Source organism: Corvus moneduloides, chromosome 15, assembly GCF_009650955.1.
Source record: "Corvus moneduloides isolate bCorMon1 chromosome 15, bCorMon1.pri, whole genome shotgun sequence".
Taxonomy (NCBI): Eukaryota; Metazoa; Chordata; class Aves; order Passeriformes; family Corvidae; genus Corvus; species Corvus moneduloides.
Window position 1 is genome coordinate 10698190 of NC_045490.1, and position 15933 is coordinate 10714122.

Consider the following 15933-nt stretch of genomic DNA (forward strand, 5'->3'; position numbering starts at 1 on the left):
TTTTATACGTATGCTGTGTTTAAGTAAAATAAGTGGCATTCTCCTAAAGAAAACACGATCTTGTGAAGGCAGAAGTGGACAGACCAGCCTGATTTCCCACTGAGAAGCGTGAGAAGATGCAGCAGGTCACCGTGCCATGCCATGCCAAGCCAACGCGGTGGCTTTGGGCTGTCAGCGAGTCAAAGCACAGAAGGGAGGGAGAGAGGCCTTACAACATCCAACACCGACCACCCGGGCTGGCTACTGAGTGGTGTTAAGAGATTTCAAATGAATTCCCATCCAAGGTTGACTAATGATGAAGTGATGCAGATCTTTTAAGATGAAGACATCAAAAATAAAGGGATTCTCAGGGCATCATGAGAGACAGGGATGTATACAAAGCCCTGTGCACAAGAATAAAAAATATGAACAGCGACTCGAGGATTTAGATGGATCCACTACTTCTGCAGCAACCTAAACCACCTGTCCTGGAGAATTATGACACCATTCTATCTCCAGCCCTATGTAATCACCTGGTATTCCAGCTACCTTGGGCAAGACCAAAAGTTGTCTCAATAGCTGCAGTTTCTGTCCAACACTGTCATCTTCAAGAAATCCCCAGGTTTGTGAATCCCATTTATTTAAATGGCCACCTAAATCTGAACTGACATGATGGCAGGTGTCAGCACTTCAGATCTATTGGGAATTCTGCCAAAAACATTTAGGCAGTATTTCAAGAAAACAATTGTTCCCTTTTATTAAATACTAAGTGACATAAAGGTCCAAAATATACAAATACATTGGAAAATCACGTCTCTTCATAGAAAGACGTGATTCTACTCTTGACATGAATATTCTAAACTACTATTTCTCTTACATGTCATTACCAACAAATATTCCTGCCACTGCTCACCCTGGTTTAGACTCCAGTTCCTAGGACTGATGCTGCCACACACACATACCTTTGCGTGGGGAGCCCTGAGGAGAAGCAGGTGGGCTGGAGTGCAAGGAAGATGCCATGGACGTAGTGTCATCTGTTTGTTTCTTACTACTTACTTCCTCAGACAAGCTTAAAGACTTCTGTGGAGAGCCTGTACCTAAGTAAACAATGGGATCAGTTACTGCATATTATTCTTCTTTTGAGTTACTGATTTCTGTTTAAACTGCTCAGCAAAGAGAGGAGCAGATGCTCAGAGAATTCTGCATGTGGAGGCAGTCTCCATTTAAATTTAGATCAGTTCAGCTGCGGCCACTGCTACTGCTGGCTGCTCATCTGCAGTGTGTTGAAACAACTACATCCCAACAGGAACCACTGCAGGACTGTGTAAAATAAAAAAATTAAAAAAAAAAAAAATCTGTGTGCAGTATAAAGCTTGAAGGAAATCCTTGCCCATGGCATTGTTGGGACTGTGTTAAAAACCATGTGTGTCAGAGCCAACAGGTCAGTTCAAGATCTTCACAAGCAGGAGCTCTCAAATCAACACTCATGGGAACTACCCACAGCTTGGCCAGTTTAGCAAAACCAGTGTTCCACACATGGTTTGGTGTTTCTTACTCACTATTAGACCATCCTGCAGAGGACACAGTGCTGAGGAGTTATTTCAAGTTCTCAATAACTTGTTAGATCAGCATGGACCACCACACAGGAATGAAGAAACACCTCCGAGAAAAGTTTCTGGAACTTACCAAACTGCACAGGCTTTTCAGAGGAGAACTGAAATAAATACTAACTGGAAACAGTATTCTATATGCTGTAATATACTGTTTTCTGAAGCTATTTTAAATTATGTTGATGCCTAATATACTACAAAATAGTTTCATATCAGTTATTGACTGCAGCTAACTTTATTTAATAACCCAAAACTGTAGCTTTCAAATGATACAACAGTTACGTAAATAGGAAAAAAGCTTTTTAATACAGAATATACTGCTTTACAACTAGCAATTTCAGAGACAAAAAAAAAAAAACGTTCACTAGGAGCAACTAATAATATATGTTGCTCCATTTGACCATAATGTTGTTAAAATGGTATCCCAGAGGCTAAAATATTAAATGTCTGTGATTTGTTTCAATGATTTCACCCAAATATATTAGACTTCATGAAACAAAAGCGTATTTGGAGACAGCACCTCATCTGTACCTTAACTGTTTTAAGGAAAGTTATTAAAGGCTGTGCAAATTACTAGGTAGACAGCATGCTCTTTTAAAACACAGCAATATGCACCAGCTGTTTTAAAATAAATTAATGAAGTACAATGGTATCTCGCATAAACCACCCAGCTACAAAAGAGCTCCTCCCTCTTGTTTACTCCCATCTTTAAACCTCCCCAGCCAGGTGAACTGAAGATACTCACTGAATGTGACATGATCCTTTGTCAGTCCCTTTTTCCTGCTGGGGTACAAATTCACAGTTGGGACCTGAAGAACTTGACTCATTCGGTTTTGTTGATGCTGATGGGCTTTTGTGGTTTGGCCAATTGATCTCATGGGCACTGGAGACATTTCGGAGGATTTCCCTCCTCTTCTCTCACTTAAATTCTTTGTCACTGTTAGGGAAAAACTGCATATAAATATCTAGCACTTTGAATTGCAGGATTATTGCAGCACAACCATCCAGACAAAGGAACCACCGTATAAAGAAGATAAATTGTATTTGAAACCATTTCTAGTCCAAACACTACAATCTCATCACACTGAAGATGATGAGTGGAATAGCTTTAAAAAAAGCCCTAAATTCTTGAAAGTGCCATAGAGGTACTTAATCAAATGATCAAAAAAACGTTATTTATTTCTACCACAAGCCTGTATTTTAATCCCTTGCATGCAAGGTGCAATTGCATAACAGCATCTTCCTTCAAAATCAGGTAGTTTTGATGCCTTAGGTTTTAACTTCCATATTTTTCAAATCCTGCACTGCTTGGCGTGTGACTCAGAAGTTTCTTGTAGCCTGTTAATTTCTGCTCTCTCATGCTAGGTAGAGATAACAAAGCCTCTCTGGCCCTGCTTTCCAAGGACACCAAGACTGTCCTAGGCCAAAAGTAAAACCAAAGAGCCGCAAAGGGGGGGGTAAGTTGAGGGGAAAACTGAAGCTTTAATTGGAGAATTAACCCTGCTATGCAAATGAACCAAACCTATAAAAGGGTGAAGAACTCGTGACCTGTCATCCATCTTGGGGTCCATTTTGAGAATAGCTTCAGGCTCCCCAGGGTGTACCTTTGAAGGCCTTTCAAATAAATACCTCTGTTATTCCCTTACTCCTGTCTAGTCTCTGTTTCTAGGTGGCCCCTTAAGGCATCAGTTTTGCAACTGGCATCAAACATTTCACTAGGTGGCACAAGCGATTTACAGCACAGGGCACTGCTTCAGCTTCTGCTTTAATCACACAGCAATTCAGGCCATCTGATTTCTCCTTATATTCTGTTGGAAAACTCTGGATTGCAGTGTCACTGCTGCTCATTCCTTCCACAAGCAAGGCCAGAGGTTTATTACTGAGGTAAGAAATGGAGGAGCTGAATCCCTGAATGTGGGTAATCCAAGCAAGTGGGGAGGAGCATCCCTGGGACCAGATTTAAAAGCACAAGGGGCTGGCAGCGCCCTCATGCTCCACAACACTCCTCCATTCTTCTCCCAGCTCTGCAACGAGTATAATCTCAACTGGATCTACCACCTGTGCATTTTGGTGTTTAGGGCTTTTTCACTAGTTTTTAAAAATGGTACTTTTAATAATATGCCAACCTACTATATATTATTTCTATAGCCACTTAAACTTCATTTTCCTTTCTGATGTTTAAGAAAATAAGGTCTTGATTTGCTTAACTACATGAAGTAGAACAGTCAGTGTATATTCCCTATTTTCACTTCCAAATATCTTTGGCTAGCACTGTGCAAATAAGATTTTAATTTATTTATTTAAAACAACTAAAAAACAACCTGATAACATTTATGTTTGCCTCTTCAGCCTGGTACCTGTTACAATTGCACATAAATCACCTATCAAGAGTTCAAACACAGAGAATTTAACATTTTCAAAAGGGAGTTAAAGATGGCCATTTCCAGATTTCCTGCTTCAGTGCTATTTAAAAGTAAATGCTAAAAGAAAATTTGCATAAGAAGGCAACTTAGGGAATAACAAGGATTTGCATTCTTAATACTGGATAGCGGCAAGGACTTAAAATTTTATCTTCAAGATGCCATCTCCGAGTCATGCTTTGAACTTACCTCATCAGAGACAAAACAGTATTTGAAGACAAAAAAAGCCTTAAAGGGCTATATATGGACAAAAGACAAGCAGGAATCATTATTTTGCTTAGCTTGGTTGTCACTCACCTTTTTTGAAACAAATCTGCCCTTCAAAAAAGTGAAAACTGCTAGAGTACCTAAATAAAATGCAGTTATAATTTCTCATTTCTAAATAAGAATTTACTGAACTGTGTAAGACAGCAGGTCAGACAACAGTTTGTTTGACAAGAGCTCAAATTATGAGAGCTGTCCTGCTGTAGTCCTCAATTTTTGACTGTCAAGCCACGTCAAACTCATCAGTCAATATTGACCTAACTTCTCCTTCTCAACAATCTTCATTTATTCTAAGGTGTAATCCATTGCAGTTTCTATATTGATTTTGTCTCTTTTCATTTCTTGCTGTTCATAGGGTAAACACCACTTTTATCCTTCCTAATTCTGTGCAAGGACAGTGGAGCACCAACAGAGCTGATGCGCTATTGAATTTCCTGCCAGACTGATGGAAAGACACACAGCTTTAGGAAATAAAGGTCAAAATAAAAAACATCACAGACGTTTTCTGAGCTCAACCAAAACCTGAACACACATGCTGTCTTGCTGAAGCTCTCAGTACATGAACTGACAAAACAGCACTTACTACAGTATTTTCTCCACAGAGGAAAAGTTTAAAAGTATTTCTAGAGAAGGAACAACATTTTTTATAAATGCCATGGATCATGCTGCTGTTCTAGCTCACTTGTACTTACAAGTGCTGTATGCAGGCTCACACTGAAGTGACAATATCTGGATCTTTTCTTCGTCTGTCTCTACACTGAGGTTGGACAGGTACTGCTTCACCTTCCTTGCCATCTGGGCATCCTCATAGAGCTTCTTGGCATTCAGGAGTGAGCTGCGGCGGGCACGTTTCTTGTGAGCACCTCCTTGTACATCCAGCATGTTCGAGTTCATGCTGCCCTGGCTCAGAGACCTACAAGAGAAAAGATCAAAGCAGTAAAGGTTCAGTTCTCAACAGCAACGAAGAGCTAGAGTAGCACAGGCCAAAGCAGATTAATACCAATAATCTTCAGTTAGGGCTAGTGCATGCTGATGCAAATGAGTTAAAGAAGATGAACAGCATTAAAACAACACTTGTCTTAACATATTTGGGTAAATTGAGAGCAGCAATTTGAGTCTAGAACAGGACTGCATATAGAAATGTGGAGCTGGGAAGAACACGGAGCAGTCCTGCGTATGGAACCCATTTAGCTCCGCTAACAAACCACAGGCTTGTGCTGCAAGACCCACAGCTGACAAGAGGAAATGGCCTCAAGTTGTGCCAAGAGAGGCTTAAATCGGACATTAGGAAAAACTTCTTCATAGAAAGGGTTGTCAAGCCCTGGAATAGGCTGCCCAGGGTAGTGGTGGGGTCACCCATCACTGGAAGTGTTCAAAAACACACATTTAAGGCACTTGAGGACATGGTTTAGTGGTGAGCATGATGATGGTGTTGGGTTGATGGTTGGACTTCGTTATCTCAGAGATCTTTTCCAACCTTTACAGCTCTATGAATTCAACTGTAGATTCTAAAAGTGGACAAACTTGGTAACTTGTTGGTTTAAGAAACTGGGTACCCACTGTGTGCATCAGCCTTACACAGAAACTTCCTGCACTTAGCTGAGCACAGAAGTGAGTGACCACTGCAATTCTCGTAGAAAATTGAGCTTCTCGTAATGGTTAAACAAGCGGCAAATTACGTTAAACGTACAAAGTGCATTTGATTACGCACTTAACTTCTTTCTTCAATTAACTAAGAACATCCACAGAAGAGCAGCTCATTAAAAAACATATCCCAAGAAAGGTGAGGAAGGCAGTGATGATACACATATACCCAGACTTGTACAGACTTGCATCTATGAAAGAGGATGCTCCTCAATACTCCTAATTTTGAGCTCTCAACTCTATCAGTAACTGAAGCAAAAATAAACAATCCTGTAACTGTTAAAGAACACGCGTTACTCTCCCTGACAGTCACTCCTATTTGCAGTGAAAGAGTGACTGAATAACTGATCTGGATATAGTTCAAACAGAATCACTTCTGTTTCAATTGCCAAAGTTCAGTTCTGATGCATTTTGAAATAAATGGAGATCACAGTGTAAGTCACATGCAAATTCTAATGGAAACTTTCAAAGAAGTTGTTCAAAGCTGGATTTGTGTGGGGATTTTTAAACATTCAGATGAATATTTTTAAAGCTACATGAAGACATTTATCAAGATCTTGTGTGTTTACCGAATCACAAGTGGCAGAATAAACAACATCAAGCACAGAAGAGCTATAATGGCCAAAGGAGTCAGAATGAAACATGTTGTTAGAGAAAATCCAAGGAATCAAGTACACTTAGCTTAAAAAAAAAGTTGGAAAACTGCTGACTACAATATTTTCAAGTATGTTAAAAAAATCATTCTGAGAGAAAATATAACCTTAAAAACTGTCAGCAATTTATAGCTTAATTAAATAAAAAAGAAATGCTATTGGAGGCAAGGAGCAGCAAAAGGCATGATGGAGTGTTCACAGCTATTCAAACCAGGGACACTCCCGTCTCTTGATGGGTAAGGGCAAAGCTGTTGTACAATGATCAGGAAATTATGTTTATTTTTAATGATAGAAATTTTTTACTGTTTATGTACACACAGTTTTTTTTCTTTCAAGTCTGAACTGGACTTTTTAAAGCAATTTAATTGTATTTCCTTTAACAATTATTTTTCCTTATTCCCTTGTGTTCACAGTAATCCCAAGGGTTAGAAATTACAGTGGCTCCACAGGTCCTGGCTATTTCTCCCCATGAGCTGCCTTGTGAGCAGTTGATTACTGAGCACCAAATGCTGCCAGCCAAGGGCATCCACACCAGTATCAGGGACCAGTATCAAAACCTGCTCTGGCCAGTATGAGCAGCTCAAGTCCTGGCACTGTCCCCACCACCGCTATACAAAGGCACACAGGTAACACTTTATGGGCAAAAATACACATAACAACACAGAATACGGTTACAATGTCAGTCTTAAAATCACTGCCCTGGGCCAGGCAGGAATTTCCCTGGCCAACATCAGAACTCATCTTTAGTTATTCCATGATCCAGTCCTTGCCCAATCAACACTCCCAGTGATATCGATGAGGATTTTGGTGTAGGAAATGTGAGATACATTTTAAACATATACTAAAAATAAATACTTTGAAGATTGCCTGAACACAAACTTCAGGGAGGAAATTACTACATCATTACCACAATTCAAAGTGTCCTTATAGTTGAAAAGGCAGAATGGCTTCAACTTTTCTGTAACACGTTAAAAAGCAAGTTACTTATTTTATTTACTTCCCAAAATAGTTTGCCTTCCAATGTAACTGCACAGCAGAGTTTTTTTTAATGCACAAAGCCAAAACTCAAACAACTTATCTACTACATAAAAGCAACTCAGAATTCCTATAGCTGCAGTAAAATGTTGGCTGTAACCCCTTACCTCTGTTTTCAAAAAAACATGTATTGTAGGGTTAATAAAATGCATGCTGTATTTCAGATGCATGCACTAACAAGGAGGATGCAGTATGTTAAGAGTTGCGTAATCTTTATTTATCTTAGTTGCATTCAGCTCTACACTTACCCCAAACTTCTCCACCTCTTCTTCCTGTAAGCAAGAGCCATATACATTGAAGCATGTATTTGAACAGAAAAGCACAGGAAAAAAATAAAACAGTTGAGAGTCAGGAAGAAAGATGTAGACAGGAAAGAACAGAAAAGAAAAAAATCTCTACACAGCCAAATTCTTCTCAAACAATAACACAATGTTTTCATGGAATGCAAGGGCGAGACTTGACAAACACTTTAATATCTATCAGTTTTTTGTTTAACTTACGAATTGAAAAAAATCAAACTTGCATTTATTTCTTTTATTTTCTGTAAGTCAAATTCAAATTTGATGGAGTGAGTAAAAACTGTGCAACTCATTTATATTGCAGAAAATGGGATTAAAATAATTTATTCTTTGCATTAGGCCTGCTGAAAGTGTATGAGAAATCATCACTATCAGTATTCAAGTTTATGATATTGTTTTCTCTTGACTGTTGGCTGGAAAACAAGCCAGATGCCAAATACACCTTGAAAGCCTAGACACTCTCTATAATTGGTAATGAACTTGTGAGCAAATCCCACATTACCACTAATACACATCCTTTCTTGTTATTTTTTCATCTTCAAAAGCATTTATTTGGTGCTTCATAACACAAACAGATAGATCAAACACCAGAGGCAATGAAAATGAATATAAATTACATGAAAACATGGAATTATTTTCTTTTAATCTTTGGCACTATCTCTAATATTAGATGCCTAAACAGTTTATGGTAATGTACGTAATTTAAATTACGGCCATTAAAATGTGTCCTGTAATTCTGAAAAACATACTAAAGGTAACTACTATTAAATTTATTTCATTATTAGACTTCGTGAGGTCTTAGGAAGTGCATGGACCATCAGCGAAATTTATTTATAGACTAATTTCAGCTATGAATGCCAAAGTTTCTGGAAAGCAATCACAACTTCTTAGTAATTGACTATATAATTTTATGCTAAAAATGCAATCTTGCTAATTCCAATCCAACTGTATAAAGGTGTATCTCCACTGGGAAACAAATCCATCTTTAAATAACATTAACAAGGATCTGTTATTTCTGGCTCAGACCTCAACTGGGCCATTTTTAGAGTCACAGAATCACAGAATGGTTTGTGTTGGGAGGGACCTTAAAGCTCATCCCCTTCCACCCCCTGCCATGGGCAAGGACACTTTCCACTAGACCAGGCTGCTCAGAGCCCAATCCAGGCTGGCTTTAAACGCGTATATATAAAAAAAAAATTAAGCTTCCTGATAGCCGGCCTTCCAAACAAAAACCAGACAGGACTGATGAGCCTCTGTGAATCCTGACCACTGGAATACCACAGGGAACCAAATATCTGCTCTTACAAATCTCCCCATCCTTGCATGCCCTCTTTCCTTCCACTGCACAGATGTAATTGAATTCACACATCTGAGAGTCACGACTGCACAGGTGACTGGAATTTCAGGTGGATGAAGCACACTTCACCCAGAAACTGTCCACTGTGTTTCCTACTTGCACTACTCCCTCCAGGGTGTTCAGAGAGCTCTCCCCTGCTGGGGAGAGCTGGGGTGCATATGGGTATGGGCAGCTCCAGAGAGTATTTTGTCATTTTCTGAAGTTGAAGCCATGTAGGCATTCAGCACCAGACATGACCTTGTCCCCAGCTCCCCACCCAAACTGCACCCCAAGGGGTCTTGTCTGGCCCATTAGTTCGAGGCAGACAGTCCAAGGAGCAGGGCCACCACCCATCCCATAAGCACCTACAGGATCAGGACCCTGTATGGACACAACAGAGCCAGTGATGCTTTTAGTTCAGCCAGAGGGAAGAAAACAGATGCAGGAAGTAATTCATTTCCACTAAATAAAACTTGGAGTTAATCAGCACCAGATTAGAAGTTATGTTGCTTTTATTCTGCAAGTTTGTTAACACCAAGCCTGGTGATATTCAGCATCAAGATAAAAAAAAAAAACTAAGAAAAATAAGCCGAGAAAACACCCTCCACCTGCTGAATCCTGAACATATCAAACATTACATAGGTGGAACAATCTATGCTTGGAACAAATAAAAAATATTTAGTTTGAATTTAATATGTAATCAGTAGGGTTTGTTTTGAAGCAACATTTCAGATCTATACATCAGTGATTTAGGTGCTTTTTATCTCTCATACCTAGATAATGTTATTCCCCCTAATATTATACCTCTCTCAGAACTCTACTGACACTAATATTTTATTTGGCAGAAATAGGTATGATTAAAATTAGAATTTATTCTTCTGTGGTTTTTAAAGATAATAGATTGGTTTATTAGTCATTTAAAGCAGGTCTGGGAAGCATCAACTGTTTTGCCATAATTTGATAAAGGTTGTGGTTTGATGGTAGATGTCAGTGATGAGGTACACAATGAAATATTAATGCGCTGATGCACACAGAGACCCAGATCCCCCCACACCAAGGCCCCTTCAGTGCTACTCCCCTTCCCATTGCACACCTTTGTCTGAACATCACAGCTGGATCCATGTTTGCCGACGTCATTCGGACAACTTGGCGAATTTCTTTGGCAATCATCCTGAGTTTCTCAAAATTTACCAGGCCATCCACTTTAGAGTCATTGCCTGCATAATTAAAACACACACATTTAAAAAAAAAAAAAAAAAAAAGAGTAAGAAATATTTCTGAACAGCCACTGTGCTTCTAGTTCTTCCCCTGTTACCTTCTCCCCTCCCTGTCCCCCAGTCAACACAGTTTTTTTAATCAAAATACCAAGAAAACAGGATGCTCTGGCAAAACACTAATGGAATCAGGCCCACTTGGACTACCCTGTATTGGTTTTTTTAATCTATTTCTAAAATAACAAGTATTACTAGGAGGAAAAAGGAATAAATGAATTATGCCCAAATTCACTTGCATAATGTTAAAATAATATAAATACAGAATTGGCATTGACAACATTCACATTAGGAAAGAAGTTCAAATAGTTCTGAATCATCACAACCAAGAATTGAGCATATTTGAAAATGGTTCACCTCTGAATCATCACAACCAAGAATTGAGCATATTTGAAAATGGTTCACCTCAACCAGTTGTGAACAGGACTTTGTATAAAGGGAACAAAATGGAAACATTTAAACAAAACACTTGAAAATGTTGAAAGCAAGAGTCGGTGGTGTATCATCAGAGCTGTGTGCAAGCCACAACGTGGAATGAAAACGTGGAAACATTACAGACACAAGTTTTTGGTAAGAGAAAATATTTGAAGTAGTGTAACTACCAGACAGCACACTCACCTATGCTTCCACCTTAAAACTCAGGAGAGCTGAGGAGGATTATAGCATTGCTTTTAAAATACTAAAAATATGCATTTTATTTTTAATTTTTGTCTAGGACCAGTCTCTTCCATTAGGCTTTCCCAGTTCTATTTTATTTTACTCCTACAAAGGATCCCTCAAAAACATCCTACTAGTGGCAGCTTCGTTACACACGTTGACACACTGAGCACTGAAGAAAGGGCTGAAGTACATTCAGTGCTTCATTTATTTTCTCTCTGTTTGACATTACCTTCATGCAGAAATGTGATATCTTTCTTGACAACAGGGAAAAGTGGGATAATTGGAGGCTGCATGCTCTGGCTGCTGAGGATGTTGCGATATTTTGCCATGTTTCGAGATGGATCAAAAAGATCTTGAAGGTCTCGGAGGTGCTTTTCATACTTGCTGGGTAACTTTTCCCAAGTGCCTCTGAGACGAGCTACCGGTGCAAGATTTAACCCACTGCAAGGCAGAAATGTTTCATTATTAGCTGTGAGCAGAATCGTTACCTTTCAGAAGGAAGTGAAGGGTTGGGGGGTTGTTTTAATTATTAAAAATAGCTTTTCTAACGTTAACTGTGAAGCTGGGTGAATAGCAGGCTACAAGTTCATCACAATAAACCTCTGCTGCTTAAATAGGACTGTAAAAATGATTGCTCAAGGTACAAATTTCAAATTACTGCCAAAATAATCTCTCTAATGCAGGACTGATGTCTATTTAAGAACCACTTCTCTCCTTTAGTAATGTATGCCACACTAAGAACAAATGGTAAAAAACGCATGGTGGTGAATCAACGATTGCACGGAAAATTAGAACAGTGCAGAACTCATCCTAAGCAGAAGTGGGAAGACTTTAGAAAGAAATTCTTCTTTCTGAGGGTGGTGAGGTCCCAGCACAGGCTGCCCAGAGAGGCCTGTCGATGCTCCATCCCTGAAGTGTTCAAGGCCAGGCTGGATGGAGCTTGGAGCAACCTGGTCTAGTGGAAGGTGTCCCTGCCCATAGCAGGGGGTTGGAATGAGATTAACTTTAAGGTCCCTTCCAACCCAAACTATTCTGTGATTCTCTGACTTCAGAGCTTCAGACAAGAGCATTTGTAAATGAGTGACAGACTGAGAAACAGAAGCAGCAGATATGCTAAAGCTTGTCACTGTGCCCTCATTCCCACTAAGTAAAAATATATTCAGAACTATTTGGATACAAAAAACCCCATTAAATAAAAACATTAAACTCAATCCATCCTCCCTATCATAATTTGTCACCAGTTATGCTTAAGAAATTCTGCGATAATTGCGAAGTCGTCACCTCTGGAGAGCTGGAAAGGGGTGTGCTCCAGGATTCCTTAGCAAATCCAGAATCACACTATCACTGAATTTGCTGTTCTCAGATTTTTTTTTTTTTTCCAAAAACTTATTTTGTATTTGGTTTATTTTTTAGACAAATTTCTCTCCAGGCTATGCCAAAACAAAGTTTTCTCTGACATGAAAAAACAAACATATGCCAGCCCGCGGCTCCTCTTTTCCATGCTACATTAGGATGGTTATCATCCTATTTCATGAGACATATAGCACCAAACTGCTGTGCAGCACAAGGCAGGAAAGAGAACCCCTGTGCCATATGCTAACAAAAACATATTCTTCTGGAAATAAAGGTAGAACAAAAACTAAATTATTTGCCGGTTTTTTTGGGGGTTTTTTTTTGACTTAAGACCACTTCAGTCATGGCCTGACTGGACTTAACTGAGGAGCAGAAAGAGTAATTTCCTTACCTACAATAAACCATGAGAAATTAGGGAGCAGTATATAAAACTTAGAATCAGTATCCGTGTGTGTATTCCCATGTAATGAGCAGCCACAGTCTCAATGACTGTCCAGTACCCTTTGCAGAAATTAATGAATTCTTTAATGACCAATCACAAGCCAATACCTTTTGATAAACTGGTTAGACATGGAAAAAAATATTTTAAAATGATGTTTTTAATAATGGTGCTGGGATAGAGCACAAATCCAGATCTTTTTCTAATGAATCACAGTGCCTTTTTTCCTACAGTAAAGGCTGGGTGTAAGATAATTGCAAACACAGGAAATGCTGAACTCATGTTGTTAAAGCAGCAGCATTCAGCATAAATCAGAAGAGAAAGCTTAAATGTGCAAGTGAAGAGTGAAAAAATAAAATAGAGAAGCAAGCAAATGACAGTAAAGAATGAGAAGGAAAATGAAGCCAAAACAAGACTGATTTGAGGAAGTCCTTACAATGGAAGGAAAAGTAATCTCATCATCACATATACAACTCGGTGCACCCTGGAAAAGTCATGATGACTGACAAAAAGAAGGGAAATTGGGTGCCAAAGTCACAGCAAATGACACAATGCTTAGGCAGGTTTCTGAAGTTCATCAACCTAAGTGCTTTGACCCCATCTTCTTTTTTCCTGCGAGGTACCAGTGAAAAAGAGACTGTCACACCCAGCACCGCAACAGGACTGAAGTGCTGAGGTGACAGTGAGGAGACTACAGTGACAATCCACCTCTGACAGTTTGGCTTTGGAAAACCAGCCAGCCCCAGCCACAGTGAGCTCAGGATATTCCCGTTTCTTTCCTTTCCATTTAGATTACCAGAATTGCCTATGACAGCACCAATCAGATCTGAGAAATGGGAAGTATTTTACCTTATCACTGCAAACATGGAATTGAAGTTCTTGCATTCTCGACAGTGGAGAGCAATTTTAATGAAATGCTTAATAATCTTCATTCTTTTGAGTTGGTTGGGCTCTGCTAAAATTTCCATGGCAACCCAGAAGGTCTCTTGATTTATGACATCCTCAAACTGCTTCAGGTGAGCATTCCCTGTTTTGGAGTCCAGCTTGTAAAGGTCATCAATGTATTCCGTGGGCTCGATGTTGCGGAATAATTCAAAGTCCCGCATGGAAAGCTGAGTGGCCACCTCAATGGTGCTCAGCTGGAGGAGTGAAATTTGGCTTTCTCGGAGTAGCTCTTGAGCATCCTCATCTGAGCATAAGGTCTCTGTTTCCATATTGTTTTTCAGATAATATCTGAAGAATAAGTGAGTAATAACAGCACATTAGAGATGTTCTTCAGAGGATTTGTGAACACAAAGACATTGAACTATACCAATCACTGTGAGCATTACAGAGACAAGAAGGGACAACATAACCTTGGATTTCAGTTAATGTAAAATAACACCATTACTTAAGTAAACAAACATTTCAAAAGCTTTGTTAATATTTTTGTACTGTACTCTGTAATAGGCTGTAGTGTTAGCCTTCAGAAAAAGGTCCATTACTTTTCCATTTGTGAATTCAGCAGTGAAAATAGCATTTTAAATACACACTAGTCCTGAGAAATCTCCTGTTAATGTATTTCTACATTTCTTACACAAATTTAGTGTGTTTTTTCCCACAAATTTAGTGTGGCATAGTAATATTTCCATGAGGCACAGAGTACTCAGGAAATGAAAATGTATCTGGAAAATTCATTCCACAGTCCCAGGTAGATCACTTTTAGATATACAAAAGTTCATTACTCATAAATTTGCTCTGTTGCCTAGTAAAGAGAACTACAGACTATTTTACTTCAATAAACTTTCTTCTGGCATGGATCAGGTCATCAGATAAAACCAAAGCACTTAATATTTCAAAAACATTCAGAACAGTTTACTTAAAAATGGAAGAATTTATCCCAGGTTAGTATCAGTTCATTGCAGCATGACACTGAGAAAGAAAATAATTGTATACTTTAATCCTCAAGTACATGTGGGAAGTGTCAAAACAAACATAACCTTTTTCTCTAAGTGTAAACCACTATATACATTATCCTGATCTGCTAAATTTAGCTGTCATCAAGCAAGCTTGCCATAGATTTAGGGAGGGATTTTGGGGTGCAGAAGTGGAGGGTGACACAGAGGGAAGTGTAAGTTACTGGCATTTACTTGCTCATGCTTCCAGTAGACACCCATCTATTTTAATTAAAACATCCCTCCCTGATGTTGGACTTTATTATCTTGGAGGTCTTTTCCAACCTACAATGTTTCAATCCTGAAAGGCAAATAAAACCCAACCAAAAAAAAGGTACATTTACCGTCCATTGAGCTGAATCCTGTCAGCCAGCTTGGAGAACTGATCCGGGAGCCTCCGCTGTTTGATGACCCCCTCGGGGCTGACGGACACCTCACACAGGGAATAGGTGTCCGGGGCTCCTGTCAGGTTGAATTCATGGACAGCGTGACTCACCACCTCCTTTGCTGTAGTATCTTTGCTGATGATGATGTAACAGCTCTGCTGATCTGCTTTGAAAACTCGTATCACTTGATCTGGAATATCTACAAAAAGAGCATAACACCTTTAATGTTATTTTTCCTTTGAAAAGACACGAGGTCACTTGGAGAGATTTTTCACAAGAGGACGTAATAGAACAACGGGGAAGTGGCTTAAGCTGAAGGAGGGCAGGTTTAGATTGGATATTAGGGACAAATTATTCCCCGTGAAGGCCCTGGCATAGGTTGCCCAGAGAGGTTGTGGACCCTCCATCCCTGGAGGTGTTCAACACCAGGCTGGATGGGGCTTGAAGCACCTGGTCTAGTGGAAGGTAGGAAGGTAGGGTGGAACTAGATGATCTTTAAGGTCCATTGCAAGCCAAACCATTCTGAGATTCTATGATTTACTGTCTCATTTGATCATCAGGAAACAAAAACAACCAGCTGCTGGGGGGGAAAAAAAACATGCTGGACTTGGAAAATATTTAAATATTCTACGTTTTTCTTCATCTTGGTG

General features: G+C 39.3%; 1 protein-coding gene across 13 annotated transcripts in view; it reads right to left on the minus strand.

The window, feature by feature from the left end:
* Positions 1-15933, minus strand: part of RAPGEF6 (Rap guanine nucleotide exchange factor 6) — a 123456-nt gene that overhangs the window by 13412 nt on the left and 94111 nt on the right. For 9 of the 13 annotated variants that reach the window (XM_032124585.1, XM_032124583.1, XM_032124578.1 and 6 more), the window contains 8 exons: positions 15242-15482; positions 13813-14196; positions 11401-11612; positions 10334-10457; positions 7854-7877; positions 4966-5186; positions 2335-2526; positions 942-1076 (listed from right to left, as the gene is read on the minus strand). In XM_032124585.1, coding sequence (XP_031980476.1) covers positions 942-1076; positions 2335-2526; positions 4966-5186; positions 7854-7877; positions 10334-10457; positions 11401-11612; positions 13813-14196; positions 15242-15482 — 1533 coding nt within the window. The remainder of the gene's footprint in view (positions 1-941; positions 1077-2334; positions 2527-4965; positions 5187-7853; positions 7878-10333; positions 10458-11400; positions 11613-13812; positions 14197-15241; positions 15483-15933) is intronic. The other 4 variants (XM_032124581.1, XM_032124580.1, XM_032124574.1 and 1 more) reach the window with 1 other exon arrangement.